We start from the raw sequence: 20,298 nt of genomic DNA, 5'->3' as shown, positions 1-20,298 counted from the left end.
ACTCTGTAGCCTAGAGATGCCTTGAACATGTGATCCTCCTGCCTTCTGAGTAGATGGGATTATAGGCCTGAGGCACTAGGGCCATCTTCAAGAATTTTATCATTATAACTGATAATATGCAAAAATGAATCTGTCCACTGATTTGTTCATTTAATAAGCTTTTTTGTTCTCTATAGTTTTCAAGGCATGATATAAAAACTATAGGAACATACAAAGATTAATACATGGGTCATTCATTTCACACACATTTATTAAACACCTACTATGAATAAGGTACTCTAAAACTTGACAATATAGTATAACTAAGATATAATTGTTGGCCTGAAAGCTGTGGTTTAGTGGAAAGGCTGGCTGAAAGATAAGTTACCTTGTTTTCAGTCCCTAGCATTGGGGGTGGAGGAAAACAAACAAAAAATAGTTGAGAGAAGGACATATTATGATTGGGATAGGGGCTGAGAAGATGGCTCAGCAATTAAAGGCACTTATTTGAAAAGCCTGCCAGCCAGTGTTCAATTCCCAAGCCATCCACATAAGCTGGATATAAAATGACACAGAGAATCTGGTGGTGCTTTGCAGCAGCAAGTGGCCCTGATACCCCCTCACACACATGCAAATAAATAAATGAAATTTACAAAAAGATGATTAGGATAAACATGGAGCATTAGTGGGATACCTAGTTTAAATAAAGACTTCCTGGAAGATGCAGCTAATTTTTGTTTCTTTTTTCTTTTCTTTCTTTCTTCTTTTTTTTTTTTTTTTTTTTTGGTTTTTTGAGGTAGGGTCTCGCTGTAGCCCAGGCTGACCTGGAATTCACTATGGACTCTCAGGGTAGCCTCGAACTCACGGTGATCCTCCTACTTCTGCCTCCCGAGTGCTGGGATTAAAGGCGTGTGCCACCACGCCTGACTTATTTTTGCTTCTTGAGACAGGGTCTTGCTGTATAGGCTAGATTAGCCTCAAAATTGTGGCAATCCTCCTGCCTCTGCTTCCCAAGTACAGGGATAGTAGGCATGTGCATCCATCTATGCCTGGCTTATTATTTTATTTTTTCTTGAGACAGAGTTTCTCTGTGTAGCCCAGGATGGTATTGAACTCATGATCTTCCTCCCTCAACTTTCTGAGTAGTTCTGGGATTATAAGCATGCACCACCATCTATATCTGGGTTAAGAGATGGTCATTTTGGCAATCCTTTCCAGGAATTTTAATAATTTAGTAAGTGCTCAAGTCATGAAAGTTTTTGAGGGTGAGAAAATGTTTTATTCTTACATATTTTCATGTGGGTGTACTGCAATAAATCATGAGAGTCATACCAGTGAATATGCATGTATATGTGTGTATAAAATATGTGTGATATGACATGTGTGTAGTATACACATGTGCACACCCCATACAAACATAAGTGGAGACCAGAAAATACCAAGTATTCAATTATTTTTTTTTTTTGCTCATCCAACTTTTTCCTTGAGACAGAGTCTGTCATTCAACCTAGAGCAAGCTTCAGTGATTTTTCAGTCTCTGCCCCCTATAAGACTGGAGTTACAGACATGTGTGGGGTGTCCTCTTCTTTTTGGTTTTTACCTGATTCCTTCAGACAGTCTCTCACTCAACCCAGTGATCCTCTTGGTCTCGTGTGCTTGGCAAAATCTGGCTGTTTACATGAGTACTAGGGCATCAGACCCAGGTGGTCTTAGGTCCTCTTAGGCCTTCATACTTTCTATGGCAATCATTCTTAATTGCAGAGCCAACTTCTCATACCTTGATGAATATTTTTGATGCATACTTTTGATACATACTGTGTTACTACTGAGACATTCTCAGGTCCCTTATAGGTACCTCACTTTTAACCACAGCAGACCTTTGCTAAAAGGGCATCTGCACTTTCCATGACTTCAAATATAATTTTATCATCAAGTGAAGCAATTTACATATCATTAGTTAGGTCATTTTTTGACTTTATTTTCTGAAAAGGTTAATTCTAATTAGTCACTTTTGCTTAATTGGAGTGACCAATTTGAAACACTTCATTTAGAGCCTCAGTCTTGCTAAAATTACAAGATATTTCCCTCATTAAACAGAAAGCTTGACATTTTTTAGATCAAGCATTAGCAAATTAGTTTGTTAAATTGATGCTGTGAGTAGCGACCTCCTGAAGCTGAAAAAAGAGCTGTACATGGATGGAGAGCAGCCAATTAACTCTTAACTCTGTGGATATCATGCTGAAACTGTCCAACAGAAACTGTGTTCTTGTTTTTCTTCTCTTTTTCCCTTCTCCACATTCCTCCCCAACTCCTATGCCCATAGATTCCCAGCTGTGAAGGTAATCAAACATTTTCTTTAATCTCCATCACTGAGCTGTTTTATACTACCACAGTGATCAGCTCTTTTCCTTTTGAAATTAAGACAGTATGTTACAATTGAAAGAATAGATCAGTGAAATAGAGTTCGCAAAAAAAAAAAAAAAAGAAAACATCAAAATACAATACTGTGGGATTAAGTTCTAGAGTTTATTGTTTGATGTGCCTTAGGAAAATGTCCAAATATGTTGAGATAATTTTCGTATGTCTCTTATAAAAATGTTTTAGTAGGAAATAGGTTGAGAGAATATAAATAAATGCCTTTTTAAAAGTGGTCAATTTAATTCATTATGATCTGCTCTTTTTTAATACCCTAAAGATCACCAGAGCACTGTTCAGAATTGTAGACAAATTTAAGGAAACCATTCAAAAAGGCTAAAATTCTTATTATGGTTGGGTGGCCAACATGTTTTCCATTTTGATGGCAGATTTTCTTGTATTAAAACTTCTTATATGGGGTTGAAGATTTTAAAAACTTTTTTTAAGTATTAAAGACTAAGGTGCTGGAGAGATGACTCAGCGGTTAGGGCACTTGCCTGCAAAGCCTAAGTATCCAGGTTTGATTCCCTAGTACCCTCGTAAAGCCAGATGCACAAGGTAGTGCATGCATCTGGAGTTCTTTTGCCATGGCTTGTGGCCCTAGCACACCCATATTCATTCATTCATTTATTCTTTCTCTCCATATGTATATATAAATATGTGTATATATACATATAAGTATGGATAAGTGTTTTTTTTTAAAGATTAAAGATTAAAAAAAAACATAACCTGGGGTTTACTATGTTGGCTTAATCTCTGTCATAGGTGATTTAATCAATTGCAGAGTGAGTCAGAAGTCAATTTACTGGAACTGACTGAAGGATAGGTTATAGCATCAATTTATGCTGCTTTGAAAGGAACCCAGTGATACCTCAGTAGCCAGCACCCTACATAACATGGGGACTCATGCTACAGGAGAATTAGTTCCTCATTATCCTGTCCTTTCCAGTACCCTTATCTTTGTGAGACTAAATATATTCTAACTCAGACTATGAAAAATAATTTGACTAATCCTGGATCAACAAGAAGATCTTTTACATCAAAGTGAACCTTGCCTTTTGTTGATGCCATTACCTTCAGAGGCTGGACATTTAGAAGAGATCAGTATACATCCAGGACTTCTTTTAGAATCACTTTCACAGACTATGACATATTCCACCAAATGAGTGTCTTCATTGAAATCGGTCCTTGGAAGGTGTGATGTTTTGAAAGGGTTGAAACTGATTGGCTGTCTAGTGGGCTGTGTAGAGTACATGGCTTAGCACACCGTTACCTTTTTTTTTTTTGTTTTTTTGGCTCAAAATGAGGTTTAACTAAAGAAACTTACTTTTTGTTTTGTTAAACCTTTCTAGTTATTTGTATGCATGCATGTGTTTGTGTGTTTTTTGTGTGTGTGAACACTGCAGGGCCTCTTGACACTGTAAAGAACATTTGCATTAATTTTTGTGTCCATCTTATGTGGGTGCTGGGGAATAGAAGCTAGTCTTGCAGACTTTGCAAGCAAGTGCCTTGAACTGCTTCTGAGCAATCTACCCAGCCCTTAACATTTTTTCAATGATTTGTTTTCATATGTGTGTGTGTGTGTGTGCATGCATGTGCATGTGTGAGCATATGCATGCATGCCAGGATCTCTTGCTACTGCAAATGAATATCTGTCCAGCTCTGAGTGGTTTGGGAATTGAACCCTGATTTGTAACCATTGCAAGAAAACTTATTTAAATGTTGAGCAATCTCCCCAGCCTCTATTAAAGATTTTTTAAGGCCAAATTTAAGGTAGATTTCCATAAACATATGAAAAATTAATTGTATTCTCTATTTTTTTAAATGCCAGGTGTGGTAGGGCACACCTTTTTTTAAAATTATTTATTTGAGAGCGACAGACACAGAGAGAAAGACAGATAGAGGGAGAGAGAGAGAATGGGTGCGCAAGGGCTTCCAGCCTCTGCAAACGAACCCCAGACGCGTGCGCCCCCTTGTGCATCTGGCTAACGTGGGACCTGGGGAACCGAGCCTCGAACCGGGGTCCTTAGGCTTCACAGGCAAGCACTTAACCACTAAGCCATCTCTCCAGCCCTCTATTCTCTATTTTTGAAGTTCTCCATTTATATATTAAAATCTATTGTTATATATTCAGGCTTTTTTTTGTATTTTCCTATTACATCTATCTATATATGTGTTATATATTCTTGAATAACCAGTCATCCCCAATACTTAAGTGCCTTAAAACTATAAAATTTAGTATCTAACAACTTTGGGTGCAGCTTAGCTGTGTGGTTCTGGTTTATGGTCTCTCATGGGATCCCAATTGAGCTTTTGGCCAGGGCTATGGTCAAATGAAATTGTGTTGAGAACCCAGTTCTGAGATGGCTAATTCACATGGTTGTAGGCACAACATTTTATATTCTTGCTATACTCATGGGCCTTTCCACAAGGCTGCCTTGGTATTTCCATGACACAATTGACTTTCCCCAAAGTGACTGATCCAAGAGTGAGAACAGGCAGGATGTTGCAGTGTCTTCTGTAACTTAGTCTTTACAGTCACATATCATTTTTGCTTTCCTCCCAGTGTAATAGAAGCAAGTCCCTGTCTAGCCTCCAACCCAAGGAGAGGTAATAGATTTCACATTTTTTCTAAACTTTGGATTGACAACATTTATACATATAGACAATATGCCAAGGTCATAATTCCCTCCTGCTACCCTCCCCTTTCTCCTTCCTGAATCCCTCCTCCACTGAATCCCTTCTTTCTAACTAGTCTCTCCTATCTTGATGTCATCAGTTTTTCCTCCTATTATGCAGGCCTTGTGTAGGTAGGTAGTGTCAGCCACTGAAAGGTCATGAATACCATGGCCACTTTGTGTCTGGAAGATAGTATTGCAAAGCACTTCTCTCTTTCCTTTGGCTCTTACATTATTTTTGCTACTTCTTACCCAGTGGTCCCTGAGCTTTGGAGGATATGATAGAAATGCCTCAGTGCTAAACACTCCACTGCCTCTTCTTCTCAGCACTTTGATGATTTTGAGTCTTCCAGTGGTCACCACCACTTATAAAGAGGAGCTTCTCCAACTGAAAGCAAAAGTAGCATTAATATATGAGCATAAACATAAGTATTTAGAGGGCAGTTTGGTGGGCATAATATATCCATTTAACCAGACAACAGTAGTAGTTTCTCCCTTAGGGCTTATGATCTCCCCAGCCATAGGCTTTTAATTAGATTTTCAGTACCAGGTGTGAATTCTCTCCCATGGAGCAGACCTCAAGTCCAATCAAAACAAAGTTGGGGGCTGGGAGATGGCTCAGTGGTTAAAGGCAAAGCCTGATGGCCAGGTTCAATTTCCCTAATACCCACATAAAAGCCAGATGCATGAAGTGATACATACATCTGGAGTTCATTTGCAGATGAACACACCCATTAGTGCTCTTTCTCTCTCATTTTTCTGTCAAATAAATTATTATTATTATTATTATTATTATTGGTTTTTTGAGGTAGGGTCTCACTCTATCTCAGGCTGACCTGGAATTCACTATGGAGTCTCAGGGTAGCCTCGAGCTCACAGCAATCCTCCTACCTCTGCCTCCCGAGTGCTGGGATTAAAGGCATGTGCCACCAAGCCCGGCTAAATAAATTATTTTTTAAGTTGGTTTCACTCATAACAGACATTCCATTATTGCACTACTTTGTACCACTTGGCTGGCTAACTGTAAAGCATGGAGGGTCCAATTACTGGTTAAGGCCATTGATAACTTTTCTTCCCCAACAGGCTGCTTAGGTATTTCTAGAATCCTGATAGCTAGTCAATAGGGAGGAGGCTTCTACTTTTTGCTCTAGCTTGACTTCTCAGTAACTGCAGCCTAAGCATGTGGTATCTTCAGCAGTAGAGTCTTACCATCTACTTCTGGTGGTCAACCAAGTACCTTGGTAATAGCCTATAATGTCTTAGGGGCATCAGGTACCTTCCTGATTGCCAACTCACTGGAAGATATCCCACCCTGGCACTGAAATTTCCTTGTAACAGTCTAGGGTTTCTGGACACAACAATATCCACCCCCACAGGATATGTTTGCCCAAACTCTATTAAAAAACAAATGTATTATTTAGCTAGTAAAGAAGTACCTTTTGTATGGCTTATTCATAACATCTTTAATTTTTTTAATATTTATTTTTTTTTATTTGAGAGAAAGTTACAGAAATAGGCAGATAGAGAGAGAGAGAGAGAATGAATGGGCATGCTAGGGCCTCTAGCTACTGCAAACAAACTCCAGATGCACGTGACCCCTTGTATATCTGGCTTACGTGGGTCCTGGGAAATTGAACCTGGATCCTTTGGCTTTGCAGGCAAGCGCCTTAACCACTAAGCTATCTCTCCACCCCATCTTTAATTTTGATTAACCCTCCCCCTTTCTCTCCTCTATCCCTTTAGACCATGTTTTAAAGGGAATGTCAAATTTTATGGATATTATTTTGAATCAAAAATTCAATCTGCCTTCTTTATTTTTTGACTCACTGATTTAAATTAGAAGTGGCCTGCATAATCATGGAAGGGAGGTTATTTACTAGAGAATTGGCAACCCACCAGTGCCTGTAGCACTAAAGGATATGACCCCCCTCCTGTCAATCATAAGTTTCCGCTATTTACTTAGAGAGATTTATGGGGTCTCAGGCCCCTCCCTCTCTATGGTGAAATATGGATAGGCTCAGTCATGTGGAAGAAACCATATCTCCTGTGAGTTCATGGATGTAACACACTTGATATATCCAGAAGATAGCATTCTACATCCCATTATCCTGTTTTTATCTTCTTTTTCATGAAAATCCTTAAAAATGGCCAAACTATAATCCACTGTTTTAATTGTGATAAGGGCTGTTATTTTGTTGCATTTTTGTTTGTTTTCTTTTAGCAAAAAAAAAAAATAACAAAACATTTATTTATCTGTTCTCATTGGGAGATTATATAATGGGATGAAAGAAAGATAGGGTTCCAAGACAAAGAAGAAAGATTTTAGTGGGGAAGGAAAGGAGAAAATAGAGGGTAATTGGGGATAGTCAGATCCATGCATGAAAATGTCAAAAAATAAATAAGAACAAAGAAAACAATCAGTCTGAGAATTCATTATGTTTAAATTTTTAAATAATTTCTTCTTGCACGTATAACTCAATATAAAAAGCAATGACATCTTTGGATATTGATTATAAGTTCATGAATTTATACTCTTCATGAAGTGCCTATTAGTATTATTTTGCTTTGTGATGCCATTTAATAATAATTTAATTTAATAAATCCCTTATGAATATTAGGCAAGTATTTTACTGCTGAGTGATAGCCCCATTACATGATATTTATTTGTTTATTTGAGAAAGTCTCACCATGTAGCTTAGTCTGGCATAGAATTCAAACATATGATCCTTTTGCCTCTGCCTTCCTAGTGCTAGGATTATAGGTATGTGTCACCATACCCAGCTAGCACTTTAACCTTAAATTCTACCTTGTCAACTTGTACTGTTCCCATTCTTGCTTTCTGTTTGTTATATTTACTGTTTTTAATCTTGTTTTCCTACTTTTTCATGTATATTTCCCATGAACAATATATACCTGACTTGCACTTTAATATATTCCAGTTATCTTGGTGTTTTAATTGGAGAATTTCACCCATTTACTTTTAGTATAAAAACAAGCATATTGGAAAACTTTCCTTCTACTGTACTGTACTCTTTATGTTCTTAGTTTTATCATTTTTTGCTATTTTAGTGAGTTGTTATTATCATATTTCAATTCTTTGAATTTTTTAAATTGTATTTGACATATTTATTGTGCTTTTTTATTTGCTAATAATTACTTTCCTAGTCCTGATGTTTCTAATAAATTGTGTCTGTGTATTTCTCAAATTGTTAAAACCTTGTCCTTCTACCATAATCTTCTAGCTTTCCAAATTTTCACATTTCACATGGCCCTTATGCATCATCTTTTCCTCCTGTTATGATGGTCCTGTGTAGGTAGTGTCAAGAGCTCTGATGTCATGGATATCCAAGACATTTTGTATCTGGAAGGGCATGTTGTAAGGAGTCCTACCCTTTCTTTGACTCTTACATTCTTTCTGCCACCTCTTCCACAATGGACCCTGAGCCTTGGAAGGTGTGATAGAGATATTTCAGTGCTGATTACTCCTTTGTCACTTCTTCTCAGCACCATGGTGCCTTCTGAGTCATACCAAGGTCACTGCCATCTGAAAAGAGAAGATTCTGTAACCAAAAGTGAGAGTATCATTAATATATGGGCATGAACATTAAGAGAAGTGCTTACTGGGCAGTTTCATGAGCATAGTATATACATTTAGCCAGACACCAGCAGACGTTACACTCCTAAGGCTCATGACTACCCTGTTACAGGTTTTCAGTATCAGAGGTATGTTCCCTCTCATGGAGCAGGCCTCCAGTCAAATTAGAAGGAGGTTGGTTTTCCCCATAATAGACATGCCACTATTGCACCCGTTGTTTCATTTGGCCCGGCTGGCCAAATTTAAGGCTTGCAGTGTCCACTGTTGAGTATCTTCACTGGTGATTTCTCTCCCTCCCATTGAACTGCATTCCACGTGGCTTTTTCTACCTTTCTGTCAGCTGGTCTACATGGATGAGGTTTTTAGCTCAGCTCCAGCAGGACTTCTCAGTGGCCATGCAGCCCAAGTATGTGAAGTCTTCAGCAATAGGGTCTTACCATCTATTCCTGGTAGGAAACCAAGGGCTTCATCAATGGCCTATAATGTTTTGGGGCATCAGGGACCTCCTTGGCCAACAACTCACTGGAAGGTGTCCTATACCTGGCACTGAAAGTTTTCTAGTAACAATCTATGGCTCCTGAGTGTTCCATTGTCCAAAAAGGTAGGTTTCCATATGACTTATTTATATCCTCTTAGATTTTGGTTAGCCATCCCTCCCTGTACCTAAGACATTTTAATTGTTACTGTTATTACTTGGTTAACAATTTTTATTGACTGTTTTCTTTCAATGGGTATGTGAGTAGTACCCTCTATGAATACAAACTCCTTAAATACACAGGCTTTGTATTGTTGGTTTGTTAAGTGTGCTTGGAATGTAACAAGCAATGTATATATAAATGTTTATTGTTTTGTAGTACTAAGCCAACTACCTTTTTGCATATATCTTTCTTCTACATTGGAGGACATTTATGTTGTTACTAGGTTTTAATCCCTTATATATCTGCAAATATTTTTCTGCCAGTATGAAAATTACTGATGTCTTTGTCAATATAGTTTTTTAAAATATTTTATTTTGAAAGAAAGAGGGGTGGAGAGAGAGAGAGAGAGAGAGAGAGAGAGAGAGAGAGAGAGAGAGAGAGAGATAATGGGTTCACCAGGATCTCTAGCCACTACAAATTCCAGACATATGCATCACCTTGTGTATCTCGCTTTATGTGGGTACTGGGGTATCAAACCAAAGTCCATAGGCTTTGCAGGCATGTGCCTTAACCATTGAGTCCTCTCTCCATCCCCCAAATACAGAATTTTTGTCTCATAGCTATTTTCTCTTTAATTTATAGGCTTTATTCTGTCACCTCCTACCTCCTAGTACTAAAGATAATTAAGTGATGCCAGGCTGATTCTTTTCCCTTTGTGACTTATTTATGACTGGCCTCATCTAAGAGTTTTAATAGATGATGAAGATTTCTTTCTTCCTTTTGCCTAGGAGTCATGAGCTCTATGAAACTTTGAACTAAAGTCTCCTTTTAACCATAGAATTTGATAAAATGTAATGATTATTTCTTCTCCATCTGTTCTCCCCCCCCCCCCCGCCCGATACTAGAATGCATGTTAAGTCTCTTGGCTTTGAACTTCCATCTCCTGTTCTTTCCTTCAAGTCGATTGCTTTAACAACTTGTCCACAGTTCTCTAATTCTTTCTTTCTCTTTTTATTTAACTTTAAACTATTTTGTTATGTTTTGAGACAAGGTCTCATATAGCTCAAGCTGGCTTCCACCTCTCAGTGTAGTAGGAGATGTCCTTGAGCTCCTGATCCTCCTCCCTCTGTCTCCCAAGTGCTGAGATTATAGGCATGTGGTACCATGCCTGGATACTACTTATTATTTAGGGTTTCTTTTCTTTTCTTCTCTTCTCTTTTCTTTTCTTTCCTTCCTTCCTTCCTTCCTTCCTTCTTTCTTTTTTTTTTAAATTTTTTTTGTTCATTTTTTTATTTATTTATCTGAGAGTGACAGACACAGAGAGAAAGACAGATAGAGGGAGAGAGAGAGAATGGGCGCGCCAGGGCTTCCAGCCTCTGCAAACGAACTCCAGACGTGTGCACCCCCTTGTGCATCTGGCTAATGTGGGACCTGGGGAACCGAGCCTTGAACCGGGGTCCTTAGGCTTCACAGGCAAGCGCTTAACCGCTAAGCCATCTCTCCAGCCCTCTTTCTTTCTTTTTGTTTTGTTTTATGAGGTAGGGTTTTAGTCTACCACAGGCTGACCTGAAACTCAGTATGTAGTCTCAGGGTGGCCTTGAACTCATGGCACTCCTCCTACCTCTGCCTCCCAAGTGCTGGGATTAGAGGTGTGTATCACCATTCCCAGCTTATTTATGATTTCTATCATTTTGCTTTTTGCTCTGATTGAGAGATTTTTTTATCTGTTTGCTCATATCAATAATTTATTTTGCAACCATTCTTTTAGTTAGCTTTAATCCTGTCTAAACTATTAATGAGACATTTAAATAGTTTAAATTTGAATAGCATAACTTAATGTGAATTTTAATCCTTCTATTCTTTATTTTATGATTTTATTTTATTTTTAATGAAGTTGCTTATTCTTTTACTTTTGTTATATGGAAGAGTCCTCATATACCTTTTCTAGTAAGATCCAACATTCTATAATCCCCAACATGGACCACCCTCTAAGGTAGTCACCCCTTAGTCAAGGTGTCCATGTTTTTCATCTGTGCCTCAGGCTTTAGCCTTTATATCTTCTTACTCCAGGGTTCTCTGATGTTGTTTCTCCAGATCCTTTCAGTGCCTGTGCCTCCCACCAGAGTCTATAACCTCTAACACTCTTGTCACTCCTCCAATTACTCATCTTAGCCAGCTGAGGAAGGGGGAAAGGAAGAGTATCAGAGATGCACAATCCTTCCCCTATGTATAAGTGTTAATAAGTATGGCCTATATTGTTGTAACAGATTATGCCCTCTAAGCCCCATATGAATAAGGTTATATGAATTAATATATCAAAAAATATAAAATAATGGAATCTTAACATTAGAAATCACATGGAGTTCATAGTAAAATGAATCTCTTGATTTGTATGGTATATTATGTTTTTTTGCAATTTAAAAAAATATTTATTTATTTATTTATTTATTTGAGAGAGAGTGAGAGAGAGAAAGTGCCTGATTGAAATAGAGAGGATAATGGATATGCTAGGCCCTCTGGCCACTGCAAATGAACTTCAGACACATGTGTCACCTTGTGCTTCTGGCTTTACATGGGTACTGGGGAATTGAACTCAGTTCCTTAGGCTTTTCAGGCAAGTGCCTTCACCTCTGAGCCATTGCTCCAGCCCTTTTTATGTAATTTTCTGTACATAATCTTATATGAGTTCTAAAATAGTCATGTATGGTAAGTACAGAAGTTATTTGCCCCTATTTTACAGGTGAAGAAAAGGTTAAATAACCTTCACAAAGATTTTGGGGTAATAAGTAGAGCTGTACTATAGTATTCATCTTTTTTGCTGCTGCTTTTTTTTTTTCATTTACTTTCAGAATATGTTATGTTGCATAAATGGTTTTTTTAAGCCATAAATTACATGTTATAACCTGTATTGTTTTAAAAGCACTTTTTGTACTGATAAGAACCATTTAAAATGACTATAAGTGGTAGAATGTTGAGTGTGAAGTGGTAATATTTTCTTATGTAGTTTTTTTTTTAAAGCCTTTTTAATTTTTTTTTTTTTTTTTTTGGTTTTACGAGGTAGGGTCTCACTCTAGTCCAGGCTGACCTGGAACTCACTATGTAGTCTCAGGGTGGCCTCGAACTCACTGTGATCCTCCTCCCTCTGCCTCCCATGTGCTGTGATTAAAGGCATGTGCCACCACACCTGGCTCTTATGTAGTTTTAAATCTGCAAAAGAACTTGAAAATATTCTGAAATGATGACTATAACTAGGTAAATTTTTTGAAGGAAAACATGTATTTTGACATGTGAGTGCTTGGAGTTTTCTCTGTAATATATTTTAAAGCATTTGAATTTTGGACTGAAAAGATTTCTTAGTGGTTAAGGTGCTTGCCTAATGACCCAGATTTGATTCTCCAGTACCCACATAAAGCCAATGCACAAAGTTGCACATGCTTCTGGACATGCAGTGGCTAGAGACCTTAGCACTCATTTCTCTCCCCCACCCCTCTCTCTCTCTGTCTTTCTCTCTCTCTCTTTCTCCTTGTAAATAAATCAAAAGTATTTGAATTTATTATGCAATAGAAATACACTTGGCTATTTCCTTATCAGGCATGAGAATGAGAACATGTTACTATGTTACATACATTTCTTTTACCTTAAGTTTTTGCAGTATGGGTTTGAACAATATATAGATACTTTAAAATCAGTTCTGTTTCCTGACCTCAGTTCCTTTTCATGCTAACTCTTTTTTTTTTAATAAAAGTAATCTCAGCTGGGTGTGGTGGAACACACCTTTAATCCCAGCACTTGGGACGCAGAGGTAGGAGGATCACCTGGAGTTCGAGGTCACCCTGAGATTATATGGTGAATTCCAGGTCAGCCTGGGCTAGAGTGAAAACCTACATAGAAAAAATAAGTATTCTCGAAATCCTCAAAGCTATATGGGGCATTTATATTACACCCTATAAAGTCAGGGAACATTGCAGAAGAGGGGCCAGAAAGAATGTAAGAGAAGATGGGGAGGAGAGCTGTGGAATACTGTCTTCCAGATATTATGTAGCTGTTGCATTCATAAGCTCACAATGGCTATTGTTACTTGTACAAGATTGAGCCTATCAACATTCCCTCACAGGTGATGGAGAAGGTCATGATGCCTCCATCCCTCCCTGAGGAGTTATTGGCAGTTAACTCTTGCCAGGGGGGCGGAGGAAGGCATTTTCTTCCAGTGTTGTAGCCACTGGTAAGTTGCTTGTGCTCCAGCAAATAACTCTTCATCAATACTTATGCAAGCAATTCTAATTAAACTCAGTGGGTACACACACAAAAAGAACATCAAGATAAAATGGAGCTAGTTGGAGAAAGATAGGGTTCAGTGAGAGGAGGATAGAGACAAGAAAAGATAATAGGAGATGAATATGATCAAAATATACTCATATACGTGTATAAAAATTGTCAAGAAAACATTTTTCAAATATCATAAAGTATTGTCTTAAAATTGATAAGTAAAAATATTATGTCATACTCAGGAGTGATATTCAAAATAGCTGACAACCAAAATAGCCTAGTAGCAATCAGCCAGAATGCATGCTGTCTAGAGACCCCAGGTGTGATTATCTGCCTAAGGAATGCCAATCCTACTCATAGTCACATAGCACCTTCCCTTTGCCTGGGTTCCTTCATGTCCTTTTTCGCAAGTGATTTGGGGGAGGGATGGATATAGTGTCATCTCCCATTTGCAAATTGAGAGAACCTAAGCCCAAAGAAGTTACACATAGGTTGCCTTAGAATGAAAGGTCTCTGTCTCTTAGCTTAAGATTCTTTCCTTTGATAGAAGTTTTCCTGTTTAGTGAGAAGGATAAGATGAAAGAGTAGCCATTTTTGATAGGACAAATACAAAAACTCATGGTAGATGGTAGGTAGAATAAACAAGCCTTATCTTCCCTAGAATCTTCTTGTCCTAAGCTAATTCTGTTGATCCAGGTCTCTTGCAGAAGATGTGTGCCCTGTAAGAAACTCATGACAATGAGCAGATTTTTTTCCCAGTGAAAGAAATTGATTTGAATTCTTCTCCATATTCACAGGGATAGACATTATTTACAAAGACTTAGTTGGAAAGAATATTCTTTTAAATTGTAGTTTTTCTCCCCTCTTCTTTCACAGAATGGTCTCCCTTCAGTGAACAATCAATATGTTTTTAATGGTGATTTTGTAGATCGAGGAAAAAATTCCACAGAGATCCTAATGATCCTGCTTGTGAGTTTTCTTGTCTATCCAAATGAGTTGCACTTGAACAGAGGGAACCATGAAGATTTTATGATGAATCTGAGGTAAGCTTAGCCTTTAGATTTCCTTTTTTTATTACGCACTCTGGAAAATGTTGTCATGCTTAGTTCTTCACAGAGGGATACAAGTGAGGCTACAGGAGAGATGTGAGACATCTCAAAAGATCTTAACAAAAATTCTTCCCCTCCTTCTCCTCCTTTCTCCTCCTTTCCCTCTTCTCCTCTTTTTCTTTTTCTTGGGTGTGTGTATGTATATGTAGTTGTGCTCAGTATGAGGTATGTATGTATATATAGTGTGGGCATGTACTCCATGTGCACACATGTGGAGGCCAGAGAAGGGTGTCAAGTGTCCTTCTCTGTTGCTGTTTTGCCCTATATCCTTGAGATAGGGCCACTCATTGAACCTGAAACTTATGCCATTTTTTTGGTTAGACTGGCTGACCAGCAAGACCCAGCAATTAGTACTAGGGTTTCAGGTGTGTGTACCTACACCTGGATTTTTACATCGTTGCTGGTATTACACTCAGGACCTCATGCATGTACAACAAGCATTCTTAGACACTGAGCCATCTCTTCAGTCCCAAGACTTCAGTTGTCAATGCTGTTCACCAATCCCAATCTTCAACTGCTTATCATTAGCTCTGAAGCCTCCTTCTTGTCTTTTCTTCTTGTCCTATTCTTCCTTCTTCATTTTCTTATATTCTGTGTCTTCCTGTCATGCTCACCCTTCATAGTCCAAATTGAGTGTTAGTTAGGTGTGTTAGGCCATGTTTGTGGGTTTGGTGGGTTCTGTGAGCAAACTTGGATGAAATCATTTTGTTGCTATTCTTGACTTGCTTCAAATGTTGTCTCAGAAACTAGTGCCATGTTTTGTACTGATGTGTGTATTTTTATGACATGGTAATTGCGTTAAGCACAGTTGTTCATAAACATTTTTGAAAACAGCTGTAACATAGCATTTCTGCTATCTGACTCACTGGAATTTTAAGGAATGAAGATTGGCTAAATGGTTTAAGAATTTGTGCTCTGAAAGTCACTGTAGTTGACAAATGGTCCCTTTTCTTTATTTTCTCTTTGTCTCTCATTTTATGTAAAACAAATCAATTTGTCCCAGAGCAGTAAAAATTATAGCATGTCTCGTGCTTTTGGTCATAGGCTTTTGGGTATTTTGATAAAACTCGGCAACTAATTAATTAGTTATGGCTTTGGGGCAGTTTTGATACCTGACCTGAGAAAAGTTTCAGTTCTAATTCTTAAGGTATGAAAAGCAAATACTAAGATGGAAGAACAAAATTCCTAGGACTATCATCAGAAGTCCATTCTGTATAACATGGCTGGATACTTCAATTTGGGCATGCCATTTATCCTTTCACTTACCCAGCTATCTAATAATGTTTTTCTAGTGCCTATGGTAGTTAGTGAAAGAGACATAGTCCCTGCCAACATCTAGCAACAAAGACATGTTGACTGGGTGTTTTAGCATAACAAGCTTATAAAGGGGGATCCAGCCTTGCCTGAGAGATGTTGGAAAATTCTCCCATATAAGTATGGCTATAGCTTGAGACCTCAAGAATGAATGAATAAAGCATTCAAGAGAAAGACATGGTGGGGAATGGGAAAGTATATATACAGAGCTTGAGACAAAACTTTTCACAGATGAAATTCCCATCAGGAAGGCAAAAGCTTTAGAATGAGGGAGAGGATGGTGCCTGATAGATTGAAGATGTAAGAAATGGTTGAGTGGTACAAAGAAATACAGAGTTTCAAAAAAATATTTTATTCATTTATTGGACAGAGAAAGAGGGAGAGAGAGTGAGTGAGAGAATGGGTGCAAACAAACTCCAGACACATGTGCTCCCTTGTGCATGTGGCTAATTTGGGTTCTGGGGAATCGAACCTGGGTCCTTTGGCTTTGCAGGCAAATGCCTTAACTGCTAAGCCATTCTTCCAGCTCAGAAATATGGACTTTTATCTAAGGACGAGAGATCATTGAAGACTATTATAAAATGTGTGTTGTTTTCTAAAGTAGCAAGAAGAATGATTTAGGGGGACCAGAGTATATACAGGCAGGTCAATAGAAAGCAGTTGAAGAAGTAGGTGGTTTTCTTATTGAGACTAGGGTAGTGGTCAATGGGGATGGCAAAGAAGCCCATTAAAAAAGACTTCAGATGATGACAATTTAAGGCTCAGTACCTTCATATGGAGGACTTGAAAGAAAAAGGAATCAAGTCTTGAGCTTTATGGTACAATAGCATCATTGTGAAAGAAAATGAGCTCAGTTTGAAGTAAGCTGATTTGAAGTGCTATTGAATATGGGCCCAGAGATCAGAAGTGAAGTTTAGCCTTGAATGTCACCTGTGGTGTTGATACCAGATCATACACACTAGATAATAAATGAAGCCTTGACCAGGCAGGCATGAGATTGCTAAAGGGGAAAGTAAAGGAAAGAAATAGCCTAGGACAGAATCTAAGGAATGCCAACATTTAAGGTTATATAGAGGAGAAGAAATTGCCAAGGAGTTTCAGAGTACCAAGAAAGGTAGGTGGAAACCCAACAGAGTTTTCTTTTTTTTTAAAAAAAATTGTTTATTTATTTATTTTTGACAGAGAGAGAGAAAGAGAAAGAGAGACAGAGACAGAGAATGGTTGCACCAAGGCCTCTAGCCACTGCAAATGAACTCCAGATGCATATGCCCCCTTGTGCATATGGCTTATGTGGGTACTGGGAAATTGAACCTGGGTCCTTAAGCTTCACAGGAAAATACCTTAATTGCTGAATCATCTCTCCAGTCCCCAAGAGAGGTTTTTGTTGTTGTTATTGTTGTTTTGTTTTGTCACAAAATCTCAGAGAAGTTTTCTAGAAAGAAGGCATAGTAAACTTTGTTTAGTGTTACACAGAGGATAAGAAAGATAAGAATGGCAAGGTATACATGGTTCTAACATAAACACGTTTGGTGAGTATATGGAAGGGATTCATTTTTTAAAATATGTTATGCTGCAGAAACCCAACATGATGTGATTTGCATAGATACAAAGAGTGAGGGTGCTTTATTCCTACTTTACTTTCGGGTATTAGTAGTATTATCCTAAAGCAAGGGAAAATAATTGAAAAAAATCTCTCTTAGGTCCTGTTATTCAGGCATTAAAATTCATGACACTTCCTTTTAAAATTTTTACTACTATTCATGATATGACCTGTGTTAGACAAAACATAAATTGCCAACTTCTAGGATTTGCTTTGGTTTTGTGTTCTCTCTCTGTCTCTGTCTCATCATTTGCTATAAGATATAGGATATCTGATGAATGCTATAAAAATGAAAGGAAAAATATATATGAAAGCCTTCCTCCCACACAGCTCACTCCAGCTGCCATAGTCTTCTCAAAATACTTGAAAATACTTGGAGCCTTTACACAGCTCATGCCTACCATATTGTAGTAGTTACCTTCTCATTGCTGGGATGAAACAGCCAACTAGAAACAGCTTATGGAAGGAAAGGGTTTCTTTATGCTTTCAGTTTCAAGGGGAAGTTTCATCCTGGTGGTGAAAGCATGCAGTTCATATCTTCATACACCAGAAGCAGAGAGAGAGAAAGAGAGAGGGAGACAGAGAGAGAGAGAGAGAGAGAGAGAGATTGACAGCAGCAGCAAGAGTGAGCTAGTTAATCATCCACACTAGGGCTATAATAATAAACCTCAAGTTTAACCCCCAGTGACACACCTCCTCCAGCAAGGCATTACCTCTCAAGTTGCCACCAGCTAGGACCAAGCATGTGAAACTGTCTATGAAGGACATTTCACATTCAAATCACCACACACGTATTTCTTAATTTGTCTTATGATTATTTCATGACTATTTCTTTTCTTTTCCAAACTACACAATAAGCTCCTTGAGAGAAGGGCTAATTCTTTTTTTTTTTTTTTTTTCGAAGGAGGGTCTCACTCTGGCTCAGGCTGACCTGGAATTCACTATGTAGTCTCAGGGTGGCCTCGAATTCACGGCGATCCTCCTACCTCTGCCTCCCAAGTGCTGGGATTAAAGGTGTGCGCCACCATGCCTGGCTAAGAGGGGCTAATTCTAATGGTTGCTTTTGTTCCCTCCCACCATGCCCTACAAAGTCTCTGCTAAATAGGAGTTCCAAGTGAAGTCTACTTACCTTGAGTTCCTTCTATTGGTAATAAGAAGTTATAAGTAGCTCTCCTTTTTTAAAAAAAAAAATTAATTTGCAATCAGAGAGAGAAAAGACAGAGAATGGGTGCATCAGGGCATCCAACCACAGCAAACAAACTCCAGATGAATGCACTACTTTGTGCATTTGGCTTTATGTGGGTGCTGGGGAATTGAACCGAGGTCGTTAGGTTTGTGGTCAAGCACCTCAATTGCTGAGCCATCTCTCCAGCCCATTGGCTCTCCTTTATGTATGACTCTTATAAGTATGAGTTATCAGTAATTGATAGTTTAAATTCCATTGCTTTTGTCAGGTATGGCTTTACAAGAGAAATTTTACAAAAATACAAGGTAAGATACTTTCTTATTCTTTTGATATATATATATACATAGAAGTGGAAAAAGAGCCAATAAAGACCATATGATGGGCTGATCTAAATCCATGTCAACCAAATACATGCATTGCAATTAAACATAAGCAATACCTCACCATGGTAGAATATTATATTCTCTTTCTTATAGTGACTTCTTTGTCAGTTTCAACATAGATACAAATATATTCCATTGCTTTAAAAGTACTCTCCCAGGATTGGTTTTACTGAGGTATAGCACAACAGGTAGACACATAAATGACTGACATGAAGGGACAACTTTTCATTGTTACCTAGAAACAGAAGGTACTGAATGCCACACTAGGGGGACCATATAGGAAAGTACTGGAGTTAGTGAGAAGGCAGAAGGAGCCAGGGGAAAATATAGCAAAATCACTTATATGTTTTTTTGTGAGAGGGGAAGGCACCTCAGTGTGTCATCAAGTTTAAGACTGAGAAGTTTGAACAATGTCTACCTCCTCAGGGACACGGGGTTGTCCCTTATGTCCCTGGTTATCTAGTATTTGGCACTGGGTTGATTAGCACAGCATAACAGTGGCCCTGGAAGACAAACCAGTAATAGAATTCCTTGGAGGTGTAGATTCTGACTTGGTTGGTTTGCATATGAAAACTGACACATTTAAGATCTTTGGGAATTAGCTCTGGGAAGGGGCAGTCTCGCTTGTTGGATGGGCAAGGCCTTAAGATGTCAAAGTAGCAAAAATACAGAATCAAAAAGCACCATGATTAAATACATGCTGGTGACTCCTTGGCTAAAAACTTGATTTTTGTCCATGTATTGAGACTTCTCAATAAACTGGACCTATCAGGAAAACAAAACTTAACACGAGCTCTTACTTACAGCTACATGGGAAAAAAATTTTGAAAAGTGTGGAAGAAATCTATACCTGGCTCCCAATTGGTACGATTATTGACAACGAAATCCTCATCATACATGGTGGGATATCAGAGTCTACAGACTTGAATTTACTCCACCAAATACAAAGAAATAAAGTAAGAAGTAATGTTTGCATGAATCTTGTTTTAGAGATTTATAATGGAATACATCTATTCATGCGTCATTTTGAATTGATTTGTATTTGTTTCAGTAGTGGTTATAATTGAGAAAATTTAAGAAAAGCTATGATTACATGACAACTAAGTGGTCTGTATATGAAACTTTATATATATTT

At 38.1% G+C, this 20,298-nt stretch overlaps 1 protein-coding gene across 1 annotated transcript in view; it reads left to right on the top strand.

Annotated features, from left to right (window-relative positions):
• Positions 1-20,298, top strand: part of Ppef1 (protein phosphatase with EF-hand domain 1) — a 128,856-nt gene that overhangs the window by 75,200 nt on the left and 33,358 nt on the right. Inside the window, exons 8-10 of the mRNA XM_045140717.1 lie at positions 14,448-14,614; positions 19,049-19,085; positions 19,970-20,119. Coding sequence (XP_044996652.1) covers positions 14,448-14,614; positions 19,049-19,085; positions 19,970-20,119 — 354 coding nt within the window. The remainder of the gene's footprint in view (positions 1-14,447; positions 14,615-19,048; positions 19,086-19,969; positions 20,120-20,298) is intronic.

Source organism: Jaculus jaculus, chromosome X (assembly GCF_020740685.1).
Source record: "Jaculus jaculus isolate mJacJac1 chromosome X, mJacJac1.mat.Y.cur, whole genome shotgun sequence".
NCBI lineage: Eukaryota > Metazoa > Chordata > Mammalia > Rodentia > Dipodidae > Jaculus > Jaculus jaculus.
This window is presented reverse-complemented; position numbering and strand designations above follow the sequence as displayed.